General features: G+C 41.0%; 1 protein-coding gene across 8 annotated transcripts; it reads right to left on the bottom strand.

Annotated features, from left to right (window-relative positions):
* Window positions 1-784: 784 nt before the first annotated feature.
* On the bottom strand, window positions 785-20866 carry LOC128614064 (TBC1 domain family member 10B-like). Of its 8 annotated transcripts, none has more exons than XM_053635351.1 (10): window positions 16582-16668; window positions 16403-16455; window positions 10921-11119; window positions 10439-10626; window positions 9665-9911; window positions 9512-9556; window positions 9013-9204; window positions 8562-8721; window positions 4285-4439; window positions 785-4024 (listed from the first exon to the last, which is right to left on the bottom strand). In XM_053635351.1, exons 7-10 carry the CDS (start codon window positions 9043-9045, stop codon window positions 3506-3508), a joined length of 867 nt encoding a protein of 288 aa, XP_053491326.1. In that variant the 5' UTR covers window positions 9046-9204; window positions 9512-9556; window positions 9665-9911; window positions 10439-10626; window positions 10921-11119; window positions 16403-16455; window positions 16582-16668; the 3' UTR covers window positions 785-3505. The 8 variants fall into 8 exon arrangements, 7 of the variants coding, with proteins under 7 accessions (XP_053491326.1, XP_053491328.1, XP_053491331.1 ...); XM_053635353.1 differs by lacking the exon at window positions 16582-16668 and adding an exon at window positions 13542-13646 and having other exon boundaries at window positions 16403-16542; XM_053635356.1 differs by lacking the exon at window positions 16403-16455 and having other exon boundaries at window positions 16582-16649.
* Between the last annotated feature and the right edge of the window lie 72 nt (window positions 20867-20938).

Genomic DNA, 20938 nt, shown 5'->3' with positions numbered 1-20938 from the left:
CGCCCCCTGTCGCTGTCAATGAGTTTTCACACTCGGGCATAAAACACGTGGCGGAAAAGCAGCAAATGTTAAAAATAATAATAATAATAAATGAAAATAACAAGTGGCTCGTGTTTTTGACGCGCTGCATTAAAACTGGCCGCCCAATGAGATTCGCGCTTTTGTTCACGTGCCCGGAGCCGGTGAAGTTACATAAAAGTACCACTTGATGGCGCTCAAGTACAACACTGTCTTACAGACAAAGAAGAAGCTGAACAAGAAGACGCAAGCACCCGCCATTTTAGTGAGCAAGTATGTGCATAAGTGACCTATCAAAAGTCAAGTTACTGAATTTAGTAAAGGCACATGCAAACCCTTCTGCTCTATATGTACATTTTACACAATCTCCCACAGAAAATAATCTCTGTTTTAAAACAAATAACTACTAATTACAGATTTAGATATAATAAAAGTTGTTGTTTCCAGGGGGGCCGTTCGTTTGGATGTTTTTTGTTTGGAGAGCAGAAATGAAAAATGCTAACTCTCCAATTGCTGAATTGTACATTACTGCCACCTAGGGATCAGGTGTTGCAATGATGATTGACGGAAGTGCCCCCTCCCCCCCCCAACACACATTTTCACCACGCATGCGCAGTGCAAATTGGGCAGGTGATCGTGGACAGACGATTCCGCTGGATCTGTACGGCGCATACGTTAACATTTTACTGACGCATGCGCAAACAGCATCAGAATCCAGGATTGTAACATAAGACACTGCAACATGACCTTTTTTAACCCCTTTTAATTAAATCTTTAAAAAAAAAAAGAGATTAAATAATAATTAAACAAAAGTATGTTATTATAAATAGCATGGTAGAGTATGATGGACTACAATTACATTTATACAATATAATAACATACAATTCCCTGTGTAGGTTGTTGCTATAGAAACGATAAAGTATTAGAGCATGTTCTGGAGAATTCGAAGGCGGTGTATAAAGTGAATCAGCAATAAAGTTCTACGCTTGAGTTGTTTTGTTTGCGCGTAAAGTATACAGACAGTAGATATTTCATTGAGATTATGTTAATGAAAAGGATGTGCCTATTGGATAGGATTGTTGTGATTGTCGTGCAGCTCTTGTAAGATGTGGTAAGGAAATTTGTGAAATACAAACACAAAGAAGTGGTGGTTGCTTCGGATTAAGAAGAAAAAAATCTGCCAAATTAATACGAGTGTAATATAAACAAATGTTTGTGATGCCTGTGAAAGTCTTTCAAAAGTGAATCTGTAGGTAGTTTCCCTTCTGAAGACTGGAGCGAGTAAACACTCCTCAGGCACTGCAGAGTTTTTGTGGAGTGTGTGTACATTTTTGGAAAGTGTGCCCTCTAGTAGCTCACGGGTTTCTCCCTTTCTCAGATTGTTTGCAGTTACTCCGGTGTAAACTATAACACGTTAGACTTAACGATCCTTGCTATTCAGTAGACGTGTGCCAATAATCAATTCCTCAACGTATCACACTGTTTAACACGCACAATAAAAAAATAATAAAAAATCATCAATACTCCTGCTTTCAGTTCAGAAAGAGGCGGTCTCCACAGCAGCGGTGGAAGATTACGGCAAAAAGATATCACGTGTGTGTGTGTGATAAAATTATTACCTAACTTGGAATAAAAATAAGTTGGAATGAACTGAATGTAGCAATACTTGGTCTAGCATTAGTGCCATGTTTACATATCTGATTATTAAACTATGATTTAAGACTTTTGGCACTTCAAAAATGAAATGAAACAAAATCCAGGCACGTAAAAAAAATCCACTGGTATAAAATAGCTCAAATAAAAACAGTGTATAGTCAATTAATTTAAAAAACAAAACCACGATCTGACTGGCTCAAAATTATGAAACAAACATCACTTATGAAATTCACAGTTGTGCCTAGTTTTAGTTGCTCCCTAACGACACCATACCGACTTAAAATTGGCTAAATTCATTCAAATAACGAGAAGATATTATTATAATCGCCTACTACCTAGGCAGCATTTTTTAATTTGTTTTTCAAGCTGAGCTTCTAAGTAATTTTCACATTTGTAAAGTTAAGGAAAAAGTCCACAATGTCACATGTCAATCCTACTAAATAGATTTTTAAAAGTTTTGCGCTGTTCGATATAATGTACCATATACATTAGTGATATGAAAGCTGAATATTCGCACACGCCCACTGTGCAGTTCTAACCAATCCCATTAATTTACAAACATAAAATGGTTAAAATGACCTCACATGAGCCAAATGAGAGAGTAACAGAAACACAGACAGCAGACTCAAAGGAAGGGCCTCAAATGTAAAGCCTTGAACTCAGAGCCTCAGACGGACCGTCCCCACACCTCAGACGTGCACAGCCGCAAACATAGATCCTCAGACGCAGAGCCACAGATGTACAGTCCTAGACAAACAGCCTCAGAGGGAGACCCTCAGATGTACAGCCACAGATGTACAGCTTCGGATATACAGCCTCAGATGCAGAGACTCGGACATAGAACCTCAGAGGTAGAGCCACAGATGCAGAGCTTTCAGAGGTAGATCCTCAGATGAGCAGCCTCAGATGTAAAAACCTCAGAACCTCACATTCTGCTCTGGATTTGAGAGTTAAGAGTTGGTCCTACAGTAGCGTGACTCTCCACTTCCCATCAGATTTAGGGACACGCATGTCAAAGTTCCAGTAATGTATTTGTTTGGTCCCATAAGGCGAGTCAGAGTGTAAATCTACGTTACTGAAGTACACTAGTGACTGTCACTCGTCTGATGCTAGGCACAGTTCGTTAGCCGTTCTCTACACCATCCATTAATGGAAAGGAAAACTGATTAGACCATTAGGGTTCATTAGGGTGGTGGAGCATTCTCAGCACCACAGTGACACTAATATGGCAGCGTGTGAGGTGCTGAGGATACAGTATTTTTCTGGGATTTTCTCTGACTCTCCACTGACCCTTAATTGACCTCTCGGAGTTTCTTCCTGTAGAGAATAATGAAATACAAGTTTGCAAATTTGCCTCTGGGGTGAATTGTGTAAATTTGATCTGAAGACAAATCATTTGTTTAAGAGTGATTAAATGCGTAAATTGTCACAGGTTAAGAACCAACATGGGTTATGCAAAAACCAAACCCCTGCTCTAACTCAAATTAGCTTCTGAATGTAAAAATAATGTAAATATTTCTCCGCTTCCTGTTCCTCCTAGCCACCAGGTGGCGACAGTGAGCGAGTTACAAGTACGTGTCCTCTGAGCTGTTAATGCTCTGTCTGGAGTTGCGCAGCGTGTTGTTTTTGTACTCGGGAGCAGCAGGCGAGTCGTGGGTCGCAGGTGTGTTGTGCGTAAGCAGAGGGCTTGAGTCTGTAGATGGATCCAAAATGGTGGCTGAGTTTTCTGTATTATTAGGGAGCTCATCATGGTCAGGTTCTCTGGATTGGACAGGAGGACATTTCAGCAGGTGAGGACGCCACGCTGAAGGTGATCCGTGTACAGGAGCAGTTAGGAGGGATAGATGTTGCAGAGGGATAGATTCCGCCGGTTTCTTATCGATGGAGGAATTCGAGGACGCTGCACGAGTCGCTCTGTAGAAGTGCTCGTCTCTTTGACCTGATTTTCCTGCATTGTAGGGAGCCGTGGTGGATGTGATGGTGGATTTGGAAGTACAAGATTTAGATTTTCCTGGTTCAGAAGCTGTATGTCCAATATCTGACTAAGTTTAGACTCGCCAGGTAGAGCGTAGGGGTTAGGAATGAGGGCTTGGTTTTTCTTCAGGCTCCCTCTCTTCTTCCTGAGGTTCGGCTCAGACTTTTCCTCAGGGATCGATGGGTACTGGACCATAATGGTGGGTTTCTGGCAGAGGTCTTGGTGTGTATGAGGCTCGGTGGCCATGATGGCGCGAGCACTGTGCATTCTCTGAGGGAGTTTGGGGCCGGGCTCACCGCGCTTCTTCTTCCAGCGCTTCAGCTGCGTGCGTTGCTCACGTTCCACGTCCTGTGCCGATACCTGCAACTCCAGAACCTACAGCAAAAATCAACAGTCAAAAAAACGAACTGGAATAGAATGTCATTCTACTGTACTTAATGTGTTAGAATGGGCTTCATTACAACGTCATGTAAAAGACGATGATAAATATTTATGAACGCTAATTTTGTAGAAATACGAAGGTGATGATGGATAAAACATGCTTGATCACCATGGCATGGACTCGCATAGTTACAGTAGTGAGAGACCCATCATCATCATCCTCCTCCTCCTCCTCCTTCTTTCTGTTGTGTTACCTGGAGCACTAAGAAGCCCTCCTGCATGTATCTGGGCTCAATCGATCTGAGGACCTCCATGGTCTCATACTGACCCGGACAGGCCTTGAGCTTATCCCGAGTACCCAGCATGGACGTCAACAACACCAAGCCCACACGGAATATAATTTTCACTCCTACACAAAGAAAGAAAGAGAGAGAGAATATACATTTCAACAGGAACGACTCAACACAGAAAGAAAAGAAGGACAAGTGTGTGCCCTTGAAGGGCGCCAATACTTTTGAGAGCCGGACGCGCAGGGCGCCAATACATTTGAGGGCCGACGCTAAGGGCGCCAATAGTTTTGAGAGCCCGCCGCATAGGGCGCCAATAGTTTTGAGAGCCGGACACTAAGGGCGCCGATAGATTTGATAGCCGGACGCTAAGGGCGCCGATAGATTTGAGAGCCGGCCGCTAAGGGCGCCGATATATTTGAGAGCCGAACGCGTAGGGCGCCAATAGATTTGAGAGCCGGCCGCTAAGGGCGGCGATAGATTTGAGAGCCGGCCGCGTAGGGCGCCAATAGATTCGAGCGCCGGACGCGTAGGGCGCCAATAGATTCGAGAGGCGGCCGCGTAGGGCGCCAATAGATTTGAGAGCCGGCCGCGTAGGGCGCCAATGAATTTGAAAGCCGAACGCGTAGGGCACCAATAGATTTGAGAGCCGGACGCGTAGGGCGCCAATAGATTTGAGAGCCGGCCGCGTAGGGCGCCAATGAATTTGAAAGCCGAACGCGTAGGGCACCAATAGATTTGAGAGCCGGACGCGTAGGGCGCCAATAGATTTGAGAGCCGGCCGCGTAGGGCGCCAATGAATTTGAAAGCCGAACGCGTAGGGCACCAATAGATTTGAGAGCCGGACGCGTAGGGCGCCAATAGATTTGAGAGCTGGACGCGTAGGGCGCCAATAGATTTGAGAGGCGGACACGCAGGGCGCCAATAGATTTGAGAGGCGGAGATCTAAAAATAGTAGTGATACACAAGCTTGGTTGCAGTCGTGTTTATTAAGGAAAGCTACAAGGTTACAGATGTGAGGTTCTGACCTTTACGGTACAGTGAGGATGAGCAGAACATCTATACAGCATGGAACTGTGAATAGACTCAGTGTCTGTGGACTCATGTACACACAGAAAGTGGTAGACTGTACCCTCCCTATAGCACGTTCCCAACACTCCTCACTTATCTGTACTCCTAACTCCGTTTCCCACGCATTCTTAATTTTGGTGCTTGCCTCACTACCTAACGCCAGAATGAAATCATAAATCCTAGAAATCATTCCTCTCTGATGTGGATTGTTTGAAAACAAGCTTTCCCAAGCCTGTTCAGGAGGTGCAGAGGGGAAATCAGGAAAACATCTAGAAACGAAATTCCGAATTTGAAAATACCGAAAAAAATGCGTCACATGGAGGTCATAAGTGGATGCCAGATTGGCAAAGCTATCAAACACACCATCGGCATACAAATTTCTAACTTGTTTAATACCCTTGTCATCCCACACTGAAAATGTGGAGTCCAAACACGATGGGGGAAATAGATGGCTGTTGACTAAAGGACACAAAGAGGATGCACCTACAAATTTAAAGCGCCATCTAAGGGAGTGAAGTTAGCTGATAAAAGATTAGATAGAGAACGTGTCACGTTGATACCTAGGTATTTAAACCCAGACTGACTAAATCGAAACGGTAGATCTGACTGTTGGAGAGAAAATGCTGCAGTATTGACAGGAAAACAGTCACTTTTATCCAAGTTTAATTTATAACCAGAGACAACACCGAAGGACTCCAGAACAGCCAAGACAGCTGGCATAGAGGCAACAGGATCGGTTACATACAATAACAAATTATCAGCATATAGCGACAATTTGTATTCTACACCGTATCGAACTATTCCTTTAAACAAGGGAGAAGATCTTAATGCGATAGACAGCGGCTCAACAGCGACAGCAAAAAGCAGAGGGGATAAAGGACAACCTTGACGAGACCCTCGTCCGAGTAAAATAATCAGAATAAGTATCGTTTGTCTGAACCCTGGCATTAGGGGTTGAGTAAAGGAGGCTAATCCAAGAAATAAACTTATCCCCAAATCCGAACTTCCTCAAGACTGCAAACAAATACTCCCACTCAACCCTGTCAAATGCTTTTTCAGCATCTAATGAAATCACAATCTCAGGGAGCACAGCCGAATGCTTTGAATAAATTATATTAAAGAGCGTACGGGTATTGAAAAACATCTGACGTCCCTTTATAAAACCGTTCTGCTCTTCACATATAAGGGATAACGTCCTCTAAACGAGATGCCATTACTTTCGCCAACACCTTTACATCTGCATTAAGCAGAGACAGCGGTCTATAAGAACCACAGGAGGACGGATCCTTACCCTCCTTTAGAAGCAGAGCTATTGTGGCTTGTGTCAGAGCTGGAGGCAAAGACACATTCCAAGGATTCGTTGAACACAGATAAAAGCAATGGAGCTAATTTTCCAATAAACATTTTAAAAAATTCAACTGGAACCCGTCCGGGCTAGGAGATTTGTTACACTGCATAGTTTTAACTGAAATTAAAATTTCTTCAAGAGAGAGTGGGGAGTCCAGTTGCATGGCAGTATTCGAATCAATAACAGGGTTACAAAGGTTTTGAAGAAATGCATTCACTTTAGTATCGTCTGCAGGAAATTCAGATTTATAAGGTGAAGAGTAAAACCATTTAAAAGTAGCATTAATTTCCATGGGCTCTGTAGTGACAATATTATGAGTGTTTTTAACACTAGGTATGAGACGGGAAGTGGCCTGTCGCCGTAGCTGATGTGCCAGTAAACGACTCGGCTCGTCGCCATGTTCATAATATGAACCACGAGTACGTAACAACAAGCGTTCCGCCTCTTTAGTCGAAATAAGATTGAATTCTGCCTGTAAGTCGATACGCTGTTTAAGAAGTTCTGGAGAGGGGTTCAACGCACATCTTTGATCGAGACTACTGATCGCAGATGTAAGTTCATTAACCCTAGCAGTGCGCTTTTTATTACAGAGAGTGGAGTAAGAAATAATCTGCCCTCTGATATAGGATTTAAGTGTCTCCCATAACAATGAATAAGAGGTGGAGTCATTCTGATTGAAGAAAAGAAAGTCATCAATAGAAGTGGAAATGAACTCACAGAATTCACTGTCTGCTAAAAGAAGAGAATTGAATCTCCAAGGCGGTCGGCTACGTTTATAAATAGAAAGATGAATATCTAATTGTAGAGGCGCATGGTCAGAAATTACAATACCCAAATAGTCAGAAGAAACTACACAAGAATCAAGAGTGCTGTCCATAAAAAAATAATCAATCCTCGAATAGGAATGATGCACCTGGGAGAAGAAAGAAAACTTTTTAAGAGCAGAGTTACGGGATCTCCAGGGATCAACAAGACCGTTCTGACACATAAAATCGGAAAATGTTTTAGACATTGCAGATTGATTCAGAGTACGGGGATTAGACCGATCCAAGTTTTGGTGAATTACACAGTTTAAATCTCCACCGAAAATCAACAGGTGAGTATTTAAAAAGGGGAGGTTGCTCAACAATCTATTAGCAAATTCCACATCATGAAAGTTTGGAGCGTATACATTTACCAACAACACCTGTCTTTGCATTAGAGTACCAGCAACTATAATATATCTACCGTTCACATCAGCAACAACATTAGTGGAGGAAAACTGTGACCTTTTGTCAATTAAAATAGCAACCCCTCTTGCTTTCGAATTAAAGTTCGAGTGGAAGACTTGACTCACCCAAGGCAGTGTAACCTTTGATGATCTTTAATACGTAGGTGCGTCTCCTGTAAAAATACTATATTGAAGTTTAAACGTTTCAAATGTGTAAAATCCTTAGATCTCTTGACAGGATTACCCATACCTCTGACGTTCCAACTAATAAATCTTAAAGGCTTTCCATATTACTACTAACCATTTAAATAAAGTAAACCATAGGAATATAAATAGCCAATTAGAGCCGAAGTGGGACCTCCCAAAGTTTATTTTAAACTTCTAATCAAAGTTTGCACTTCTAAACCAATGACAGCTTTACCGTTATTAATTGTGGAAAGACCATGGTATAAGCGGGGTAATCCATGGCTAGGTGTGCATTAAACGATTTGAACGAGTGGTTCTTTTCCTCCACATCATGCATTAAAATCGTTTAATGCACATCTAGCCGTGGATTACCCCTTACATATCATCTGAGAGAGACAGCTAATTCTGTATGTAAACAGATATACTTACCAATCACGACCTCTCCGAGTTGGAGAGCGGACAGTGAAGTCTTTCCATTGACTCCCCTCCAATTGAGGTTCTTTTCCAGGGAGTTAGCAATCACCCTCTTCAATATGCGCCAGGTGCAGTCACACACATCCACCCAGTCAATAAGCACCAACCAGTTTACCTGAAACCGATTTAAAAAACAAAAATAATATACACTAGTATAAAAATAAATAATTAATAAGCATGTATTGCCTTGTCAACTGTGTCAGTGCTTCTCACTACTCCTGCAGTTACCCTGCCCTGTGTGTTTTCCATCTCTACTAAAGAGTAGGTCATAAGTGTTCCCTCATATCAAAGTGGTGTTCAGTGTTGTGCTTTGAGTACGAGTGTGTCACCTTGAGAAAACAGAAATGCTCTCAGTCGCTGTGTAATTGTGCAAGTAGTTGTTAACAAAAAAGAAAAAAACTCTCACCAGATTTTGCTTGTAATCTGGGCTCTGTTGCATCCTTTGCTCCAGACTACACAGTTGAGGAAGGTCTTGCAGGGGCAGTAAATCTTCATTAATATCCAAAGGCTGCACCTGGACCTCCTGTAGTTGAAGCAATCTCAGTGGTTTGTTGGTCCAGCACCATCTCTAATTTAGTCAGCACCTCCCTCAGCATGGCTATAATGTTAATGATGAGTCTTTATTGGTCACATATACAGTAGAGCACAGTGAAATTCTTTTCTTCTCATACCCCAGCCTGTCAGGAAGCTGGGGTCAGAGCGCAGGGTCAGCCATGATACAGTGCCCCCTGGAGCACAGAGGGTTAAGGGCCTTGCTCAAGGGCCCAACAGTGCTTGGCAGTGCTGGGGCTTGAACCCCCGACCTTCCGATCAGTAACCCAGAGCCTTAACTCCATCCTTAGTCTTATTCCTAACCTATACAAATTCCAGTAAGATGGCTGAGTGGAAATCACGGTTGGCCCTACCTGGTTCTGATGATTGCTGTGGGGCTCCTCATAAAGGCTGACGGCCTGGCAGCGCAATAAGAGAACACTGTGTTAAGGGAAGTGAGGAAACATGTTCTACAAAAGTAATACCTACAAAAGAAAGTCAATCAGAAAGCAGAAGAATACACTCACGTGGCATCGTCCATCGGCTGCCAGTTCTGCAGCATCTCTGTGAACGAGCCGTGTGCTGCTGGTGGTGGTGCTGCTGGTAAAGTGGTGGTGGGAACAGGGGGGAAAGTGGTGTTTAGGGTGACCGTGAAAAACCTGGAGTAATATTCAGACGTGTACAAGTTTACAGATGGTGACGCATGCGTGGTGCTGACTCTGTGTCTGCCCGATACTCTGTCCGGAGCCTTACATGAGAAAGTGAAGGTCAGAACTGCAAATACATTAGAAAGGAAACAGGCATTGCTTGAAGTTTTAGGAATGATGTCAGTTGATTTGGATAAAATAGCGGAGATGACCATGAGGAAAGGGGAGCACCCAGTGACATTTTCAGAACGGTTATTGGAGGCGTTTAAAACGTTCAGTGGTAATCCTGATATTACTCAAGTGTGACCCACTCACTCATTCTGCTGTGGAAATGCATGTGACCCATCTCTCAGAGTGTAATGACATTATTGCAAAAATGACACAGTTTTACAACAGTAATGCTATTTCAAAGAAATGTCATGCCGTGTCAGCAATAGGCATTATAAAGCCCTATCTGGTGCTACTGGAGACAAAAAGGAGAGCCCACCTCCTCCTAACCCTGATAACCCCCCAGTGTGCTATTTATGTGGCAAAGAGGGACACAATTCTAGGGAATGCAAAGTTTTTTCTAGGAGAACAGCTCCCAACATTGATCTTAACCAGTTACAGGCTGCGGTTAACAGACTGAGCACGGAGAATGAACTGTGTGCTCACATGGAGAAGCAGAGCTTTAAAGCCATGTCTTCTTCAGCATAGGGATCACAGGCCTCCATTTCACATGTAGCACCCTGTCACGAGATAATCACGGTAGACCAATCGTAAATGTCGCTGTTGGAGGCTGATGCGATGATTGGTTAGTTGATTCTGGTGCTTCATTAACAATTCTTCATTCCGACAATCCCCTACACAATGGTAAAGACACAATAACTTTAGAAAGGTTTGACGGAACAATTTCTCTTGCATCCAGACAGAAAATATGCCGTTCCAAACTGGCAGAGATGATTTCAAAGACAAAGCCTGGCCAGTAGAAGTGGTGATGGTTGCGGTATATTAGGTTCAGACATTATGACTAAGCGTGGCTATATCATTGACTATGGCAACAATTGCATTTGGCGTAATCCTCAGAGTAAAGATTAGCTTGTGGAGATTTCTGCTGTACATGTGATCAAAAAGGCAGAGGATTATGACTTACATACCTTGTTATCGCTGGAAGATTCTGAATGATCAGAACGATTGGATCAGATCAGAGGTGTTTTTGTTCATTCAAAGCAGGATTGTGGCTGTGCTGATACTAGTGTGATGGAAGTGAAGGTTCACGGAGGAGACCCACCCTCTCTCAGACAGTACAATTATCCAGATGCTGCAAAGCCTTACGTACAGTGTACTGTGGATTCTCTGTTGGAACAGAGTATTAACAGGCCTTGCGTTTTCAAATAAAGCTTTGAGAGATTTCACAAATCATTACATAGACTTGTTAACATTTCTATGTCACAGTTGTTCGATACAGTTAAATCACACACATGTATTCACATTAATTTATGCCATATTTACATTTACATCAATTTACCACATATTTACACCTCACATCTCTTCAAAAACTCAATAAAGTCCACGGGTGTTTATTTTTTGTTCTTCTGTTGTTTTTCTTTCGTCTTTGTAATTCACTCACAATCTGTTTAAAGACCCTCTCAGAGGGGATATGACACTGATTAATAATCAATTTACACCTTGTTTTCCAGATTTTATAGCCAACGGTGCATATAACAAACCAGTAAAAGTATTTTACTTTTTTTTGGTTAAAAAAAAAAAACATTGTCCTTATAAAAACCTTTCTAAAAAGCATCTAACTGCGCATGCTCCACAAATCTAAGATATCATATAGACATGAATAATTAATTGTGGCAAAGAAGACTGGTCTGTTTTTAATGAGAAAAGGTAAAATCCCACCTAAGATGAGTTCACTGTGAAGAAAGGTATAAAAGGGGCTTGTGTGTGTTTGTATATTTTAGAGTTTCTGCAGAGTGAATCACTTTATTGTTTCAATAAAGTTTGATAATTTTTTGGCATCTACAAACCCTCTGTCTCTGAAGTTTTATTTTAACTTAGGCTGGAAAGATTGTTTCCATGACATTTTGAGGGCTGAAAAGTGCTTCTTCTTGCCAGAGACCCCTGTAATTGTAAGGATATATTCCACAACCCCCCTACAGGCCATGAGACAATAGTCATTCTAGTTAAAGGATATGAAACAGAGCAGCCTTATAGCATACACACATCACCTATTGATAATGTGAAAAGGTCTAGGGAGAGGTTTCAGACAGCACTAGACTGCTCAGTGAGGCGATATAACAGCTGCACTGCTGCCACCTAGTGGATACTAATGTCCACCACCTCATTTAAAATGTCAATAAACTATCATTTGTACGTTTATAATTATGTAAACTGTTCACATACTACTGAACATAAGTATTAGTACTTAGTGTGTATGTAGTCTACTATAACTGTACCATACATTTCTGTCCCAAAAAAACATTCAGAGTACACTCCACTTTGCCCACTTGTTAGTGGATTTTAGGATTATGTTCTTAAAACAGCTTTGCCTTTCATTAATAAAAATAATAATAATAATAATAATAATAATAATAATAAAATTAATAAAAAAAAGCTTGTTTTTAAGCATGACACTTCCAAATTCACTCTGTTTAAATAATTACTTTAAATAGAAAACGTATATTCCCTGTACTTTAGAGACATTGTACTGTTCATGAAGAACAAACACGATCTCGTGACGGAAATCATCAACTTTTGCGTTGAGATTATACTGGGGGGAAATCCTATATAAGGATTTTTTTTATATATAAAAAAAAAAAAAACGTTTTGTGTGTGTAATTTAATTATTTACAGCCAAAGCCTCTGAGAAAATACGTCCCAAACACGTATGTGGTGCCGACAGAGAAGAAGTGCTATGATTCAACATGGGAAATCCGACATGACTTGACAAACGGCATCATTCCTGCAAAAATAACCTACATGAAACATGACATAAGCAAATGACTTTAACGTCCATGTCACGTGAATTTTTAAGATTTTTATCTAATAATGCAGGTAGGCTGCACGATTATGGCCAAAATGATAATCACGATTATTTTGATCAATATTGAGATCTCGATTATTGATCACGATTATTCATTGATTTTAGGGACAACATATTTTTATTGCACTTTCACATTTAAATGAACAGACCGCTGCTTTCACCTCCATGTTGTGCTACATTCCTGATCATTTACAAATCTTTAACAGTGTTTACAGGAGGAGAGACGCAAGACAACTTCTTTTAGGAGCACTTGTGCTCCTAATTACAAAAATTTAGGAGCACAGTTGAAGTTTAGGGTTTTTTTTGTTTTTTAAACATTTTTTTTTTCTTTTTTATTTTAGAGATGGTAACATTAATGTGCCACAATATAAGTAAATATAAGTAGGCATGAGAAAACTTGAGCTGGTCAATTATGACAGAATTTAGGAACATAGTGTGAGCCATGACACATTAATTTACCTTCTGATAAACTAAATCTAATATTTTCAGTTCATTTTACAGACTGTATGCACAAAACAACCGTGAACCTGTTTACCTTGTAAACAAATACAATACACCTCAATGTTCAGTGTTTGAAGTCTGCTCCTCTTAAATATATTTAAAGCTGCACTATTAGACATTTCCACTGTCATGGTTCTGGGCTGGAGTCAGTTCTCGAACCGCTCTGTGTGTATTGTGTAGATATCTGAATAATCTCATAGGATGTGATTGGGTGAGTTCATTTACCCGTCAGATGCAAAGCGCTTTAGTTTAATGGTGTTCATTAGGGATGCTCCGATCAGGATATTTACAGCTGAAACCGGTCCAGATACCAATCTTTTCTTGTTTAAGCTTTAAATCAGGAGGTCATAAACAGTTAAATGTAAGCTCTCTGCTCATGGTCACTGTTAACTGAAACGGTAACACACACTTTTATTTCACATTATTTAAAAGGAATTTAAGTGTTATTTACCATAACTATGAACACAAGTTGTTAAGTTGACAATCATTTTAAAATTCCGTTGCTCCATTTAGATTTTCTCCAGTAGAATACAGCCTTTTAAACCAGGAAAAATTACTAATTTTAAGTCGTATAACATTCGTAATAACTAAAAAAAACGGTGTAATTACCTGTCTTTCCTCCCCACAAGGGAGTTTTAGGAAACCATCAGCTTTTAAAGGTCTGTAGGTTACTGTATTTGTCTGTGTTTGAGCGCCATCTGGAGGACAGATGCCATTTTAAATTGAAACTCATGCCATCTTCTAATTGTCAAAGAGGAAAATGTAGCGCCGATGTTCATCTCACTACCCAAACTGAACTAGTATTCTTCCACTGAAAATAGTACCGTGTCTTATGTTGAAATTTTTATTGTACTTTTATTTGACTTTTGTTTTTTAAATATCAGTCCATATAATATGAAATAATATAATTTACATTTTAAAATAAACATGTGCGCGGGTTGATACAGCGCGAGGGAGGTTTTTTCAAACTGCGCTTTCCTCAGGAGTATACAGTCACAGTAAGGATGTTTAAGCAAAATTTGATATTTATTTTTATAGTTCTGTTTAGAATTGTGTTCTTGTTTTTAAACTAATGCTAGTTAAATAGTTTGTAATAAGTAACGAGCAATGCCAGCTGGTTTTAGTCAGATAATTAGCCTTATCTAAATTATAATAATCGAATTGTTCAACAAGTTTTATACATGAAAAAAAAGAATTAAAAGTGCTTTGAGTTTGGAAATATTTATTTATTTAGCCCCCCACCATGCTTAGCATGACGGTTCCACATAACGTTTTTTTTTGTCTTAAGACACACAAAATTTGTATTCAATCTTCTTAATGTATTCCCAAGACGAGCTTAACTCTGCTTTATGCAAAAAAAAAACTATTTAATCGACACTTCTTCATTTAAAAACAATGTTTTTGTTAAGAAGAAAAAGCGCTAACCGTCACTGCACGAGGCAGTCAGCGCTGTGTGGTGCGTGCTTATGTTTGACCTTCAAAAATTGGGACAAGTTTGCATTCATTGTTGTTATTTTAGTGTATATATATTCATAGATATACTTTTGTGTTCACTTATAGTTTTGTGGAAAAAAAAATTAACTGGACCATGTCCGGACGTCGATCCAGATCCCGTGCGCAAGGACCGCCTCCGCAAGAACCACCTGCGCAGGACCCGATCAAGCAACTCCTCAATAACGCCACTGTTTTGTTCGGGTAACGTCTGAACTTATTCACTCTTATTCTCTGTCTCTCTCGCATTCATTGCGCACCTGTTTGACTGACTGTGTTTAACGTGCAGCGCAGCACAAACAGTAAGACAACTAACTCAAGCACGCTTAGCTGCGCTGAATGCTCCAGCAGATCCAGCAGCTGGCCAAGATTAGAGCGGAGGGAGCCAAAGTGACTCTTGAGCAGAATGTACTACACTGAAATACTTCAAGCTGCTTTCACACCTTACCAGCCCCTGCCCCGGTCAGAGTAACTCTTCTGCACTGTAGCTTTGTAGACAGAAGTTGTTTTAGTTTGAGATGGCGTCGTAACCCTCAGGTTCGAGTTTAAAGCAGAAGAAGCGTTACAGGAACTTGTCATTAATCTCTCACTAGCTGCGTTTACATGGACAACAATAATCCACTCTTGATCCGATTAAGACCATACTCTAATTAAGAAACTACCATGTAAACAGCAATTTTTTACCTTAATCTAATTAAGGTCATAATCGAAGTAAGCACTAATCTAATTAAGACAGGTGGAGTACTCCTGTTTTAGTCGCATTATGGACATGTATTACACACATGTATTACAGACACCTTAATCACACTATGAACGTCGTGTGAGTTTTCACCGCATTTTGTGACAGGACACGATCACACACGGCAGTTTTACGGCGAACAAGAGAGTTCGGCTGTGTCCCAAATCGCATACTTTCCTACTATAGGCCTGTAGTGGGGAAAAATACATGTATCTCAGCTACTATGTAGACGGTAACTACGCGATTTGGGACGCAGCCCACGGCTTCAAGCAGTCGTGTATTAGCATGTACAGCATGACAAATAATTAACTGCACTTAAAGCGTTCGTAAGAATATTAAATAAAAACATGCAAAACTGTATACGGTTCCATAACGAAGACGAACTGCATGTTGATACGTGAAATTCTGGAGGGACGTCGGACGGCGTGGCGCGGTGACGTAATGACGCGGGCTGTTAATCTAATTATGTTCTAAAACATGTAAAACGGGAACATGACAGGAGTATTCTAAAAGCGACGCATGTAAACACCTTAATCAAATTATGATCTTACTCAGAGTAAGGTCAATAATTAGATTACTGCTGTCCATGTAAACGTAGTCACTGTGACCCGAAAGCTGCTTGTTGGATGTTTAATGTAAGATTAGAAAGTTCAGCTGGTTTATCTCCTCTCAGGTGTGTGTAAAAGAGAACCTGGCCGTGTCCTTGCAGTGTGTGATTTCTATTTCGTCTGTGTCTTTTCAGATGAAGGACGTGGAAGACGTCACAAAGTTGTGTGATGAGCTTGTGATGTTTGTTTGTGTTTCTTGATATTGTTGTACTGAATGAATTAAAAGACTTTTACTCTGTAACACTGACTTCTTGACTGACTGTGCCGATGATGCCAAACACGCCACGCTGAACTCCTGAGCCTGAACAAACACACACACACTCCCCTCAGTATATACACTTCTGGTACACACTATTTTGGATTAACTACGTGTTGTAGATTAAGTGTTTAATGTTTACAGCCTAAATTGTTGCCATGGAGACAATACCTGAAAGGGCAGAGCTTGTCGGTCAGCAGGAAGTTCCAGAGAGAGTTACATGGCACCTTGGAAGTGTTACCAAAGTCCACAAAGAACACCTGTACACACACACACACACACACACACACACACACACACACACACACACACACGTACACTCAATGTGCAGTTTTCCTGTAACCACTCCATGCTCCATCACGGAGGCGCTTTAGTAGGTGTTCGTGTGTGTGTGTACAGATGTTACCTCCACATTACTCCCCATGACATGCAGTATTTTGGCTCTGTAGTAGTTCCCAGGTTTGGTGTGAGTTTCAGAGAAAGGGGCGAGACACAGAAGATTTGGATAAAGTGAGACAGGAAGTGGGCAGAGCGCCCGTGTATTAACGGCCACTGTCAGCCACCTCTTGCCTCCAGACTTGCCTCGTGAGCCTGGAAACCCCAGAAATGCCCCACTTTGATGACCTACACACACACACACACAAATCCTGTTAGTGCACACACAGACACACACACATTAAAATCCTGTTAGTGCGCGCACACACACACAGGAGCCACTGCTTTTTTTTTTTATTTGTGCACTGAAAGTGAAAGAGGCGGAACAGACACCTCGGTGATATTGACGATAAAGACAGGGTTAGACGGAAGATTCTCCAGCTCAAAGCTCCTCGTCCACAGTTCCCTGGAGGAAGCAGTTCGGATAAAATGCGCCTGCAATCGCCACCTGAACAACGGAAACATCACTGATACTTAATAATAATTATTATTTATTTTCTGCAGGAGTAAGTTACACTTCGTGGACTTTGTCGTCATGGTGACAATTTTAAACTCTGCATTTGCAATTTTACTTTGGATGCTTGTGCTTCTAAGGCTGCGAATTATGACTAATATTTATATTTACTGTATATCAGGGGTGCCCACACTTTTTTGACTTGCGAGCTACTTTTAACATGACCAGTCAAAGAGATCTACCTACACTAAAAATGCGAAACATATTTATTTATATATACACTGCATATACTTATACATATATACATATATATATATATATATATATATATATATATATATATATATACACACATACACACACACACACACACACACACACACAATATATGTTCATGTACCTTGCATAACTGCATGAACCCTTATGGGACGCTACAATTCAGTACATTTTTGGTCATTACCTTACTCTGACGACGTGCACTGAATAGAATCAGCCAGGGTTGCATAGTCCGGACAGTAGCTGCTGGTAGCCAGCCTCAAGCAGGCCTCCAAATGATGATCAGTCATTGTGGAACGGTATTTGGACTTAATGATCTTCATGTGGGAAAAGGCTGACTCACATAAATAAGTAGAGCCAAATAATGCAGTCAAGGAGGTGGCACATTTCCTCATGTTTGGGTACTTTTCCTCTGTGAGTAAGTTCCAGAACTGTCCATGAGCCCTGGACTTCAGCTGAATGTCAGTCTGTAGTTTCAAAATCTCATCCTCCACTTCAGACGAGTTCAGGTGAAACAGCGCTGCAATTTTCGATGCGAGTGAATCAACCTCAACATTGTCCCTAAACGGGTAGCACATGAATGTGGCGAATGGCTCCAGTAAAGCAAAGTCTTGAAAGCGTCTGTCAAACTCTGACCGACAGCTGTCAATCTGCTCCGTGTAGCGTGCAATGTTAAACTGCGCACAAGCCTTCCGCTGCGTCTCCAGCTCTGACGCGAGGTTTTGGAAGTTCCCAAAAACATGGCGCTGCAGCTTTGAGAACAGAAGTTGCATTTTCTGTTTAAAGGCATTAACTGCCTTTAATTTTTGTCTTTTCCTTGCAGCTCCAAATTAAGTTGGTCAGATCGGTTAAAAATGCTCGGTTAAAAAAAGTCCAGCAACCACTGATCATCATTGAGTTGGGTGTATTCTGCATGTTTAACAGCAAAAGGAAACTCGCTTATCTCCGGACAGAGCTCTCGAAATCTCTGCAGGAAGATCTCTGCAGGAATTTACCCCTACTAAGCCATCTCACGTCAGTGTGTAGCAGGAGCTGATTGGTCGCAGTCTGCCTTCTCCAGATGCTTTCTCCAGCACGGAACAGCTGTCTTTGAAGTGATCTAGCACGTATAGAACAGGCGATCTTTGTTGCCACATCCATGATCTCTTTCATGTTTAGCATTCTTGCGCATAAGGCTTGTTCGTGTATTATGCAGTGGTAGTTAAGGAAGTCAGGGAAAGCATCGTCTTCCCTGCACTTGGCAATGAATCCATTTGCGCTGCTCAACCATTGACTGATATCAATTTGCACACTGGGAGCTGGGTTTTGTCAATGAAGTCTTTAAAAGACTGAAAAATGTCCTCTCCCCGCGATTTCGCTCGCTAGCCTTTAGCACTGGCGCGCTTGATCGCACACGCGTGGTGAGAGAAAAGACGAGATCTCAGACTGGCTGCCCTGTACGTCAACTAACATCTTTTTTTTTTAATGGCGATCTACCCGCACTTCCTTATAAATAAGGAATTATAATTAATAAATAAATAATGTGACCGGTCGATCGCAATCGACATATTGGGCACCCCTGCTGTATATATTTTGACCTGAAGAAAAAAGCCTCTTTATACACATATGCTGTTAAACTACACCTGTTCTACTCGTGTGTGTGTGTGTGTGTTACCTGCACTATGAATTTCTGTGTGTGCGCGCTGGTGTAGTCAGAGGGAGAGGAAGTTTCGCTGATGTGCATGTTGAATTGTGACACTCAATTCTTCAGATCCTCAAACAACTCAGCCACCTGTAACACACACACACACACCAGAAATGATAGTTAGGGATCTGTGTCAAGAAGTGTGTGTATAGATGTGTGCGAGTGAGTGAGAGTCGTAACCGTTTGATCTGAATGCAGTTCTCTTTGCCCTACTCCAGCTCATCCTAAAACACACACACACACACACACACATCAGTACCACTTTATTTATTTCTATAATCCAACACGTTATAATTCAACATAATTGTCACGATCTCCTGCCTCCCATACGCCGTGTACCGGTTTAATCTATTTCCTTATTTGGTCAGTGCTTCCTGTTCTTATTACGATGTCCTCTCTCTGACTGGTTCCTATTTCTTAAATTGTGCACTCTATCTGTACACTACACACTTGACCATCTAACACCTGGATATTTGAAGAGCATACAAACAAACAGAAACAAACACACACACACACACACACACACCCTGCGTGAAGTTGCCCCCCCACCAACACAAAACATCGGCAGAATAGTTTGTGCTGGTTTGTGCCGTAAAAATTTTCGTTTGTGCTGCTTCAGTTCTGGAGATATTAAAAGAATATTTATAGGTCATTCTGGGGTCACTCAAACCCCCCACATGCTCCAAATTCATCCCAAATGGTCTCAATAATAATAATAATAATAATAATAATAATAATAATAATAATAATAATTCAAAAGAAGAAGACTATAGCGCCTTAACCCACACTGCGCATGCGCGAAGCCGGATGACTCAGCCATTAAACTAGTAAAAGAGCTCTAATTAGCCAGTGAAGCTAAATGTCGTTCAGCCACGTCCACTTATAAAAGTAAATCATGTAATATTCTCAGACGGGGCAGTTATTGACAGAGTGAATTCATCGTTTTAAATAGAATCAAAAATAACATCGACCTATTTGCTAATCACATTTCGATTAGCTTGCTTATTAATTACACTGCGCATGCGTGGACTGGACTGCCTCCTCAAAAGCTAGCACTGCTAGTATATTTGTATAATATTAACATTAACATTGAACCAGAGGAGTGAATAAAAAAAGTTATAAAATGTTATTTCTCACTTCTTCTCCTCTTGTTCTTCTTCTCCGTGCGGGTGTGAGTTATCTTTGGTCGGTTCCCCGGTGATTCGGTTGTTAGTGAACCGAACTCCGAGAGTGAATCAGTGCGCCGTCACCGCCTGCTTCATACTGATACACCTGAAACACAGGTGTTAACACCGTTAACTACACACATACGCACTATACAGCACAGAACACAACGGGTTCGGCTACACAGAACCGAATAAACTCACTTTAGTTTGAGTCCAAACAGGCCAGAACTAACACTAACAACGCTTTGTGCTCCTCGCGCTCGCGGTGACGTCACCAACGTAACGGACGTTGACGTAAATTTGAATCTGTGAGGAGAAAATAAAACAAAATAAACCCAAATATAATTTTATAAAAAGCTTCATTATTCTCTTCTTCTTAAACACGATAGAGGATAATATATACAAATACATTAAAAAAAACAGCTTTATCATTATTTTAAATCAAATCCACTTTAAAAGTGCTCCTTTCTAATTAAATTTTAATTAAAAATATACTTCATCTTACTCGTTCAA

This window comes from Ictalurus furcatus, chromosome 10, assembly GCF_023375685.1.
Source record: "Ictalurus furcatus strain D&B chromosome 10, Billie_1.0, whole genome shotgun sequence".
Taxonomy (NCBI): Eukaryota; Metazoa; Chordata; class Actinopteri; order Siluriformes; family Ictaluridae; genus Ictalurus; species Ictalurus furcatus.
This window is presented reverse-complemented; position numbering and strand designations above follow the sequence as displayed.

Bases quoted from the DNA above. Each gene is read 5' to 3' on its own strand.
- LOC128614064 (XM_053635351.1), bottom strand. From the start codon at position 9,045: ATGCAACAGAGCCCAGATTACAAGCAAAATCTG. The intron at 4,440-8,561 runs GTAAGTATATCT...TTCTTTGTGTAG, and splicing joins ACTCGGAGAGGTCGTGATTG to GAGTGAAAATTATATTCCGT. The intron at 4,025-4,284 runs GTAACACAACAG...TTTTTGCTGTAG, and splicing joins AGGGCTTCTTAGTGCTCCAG to GTTCTGGAGTTGCAGGTATC.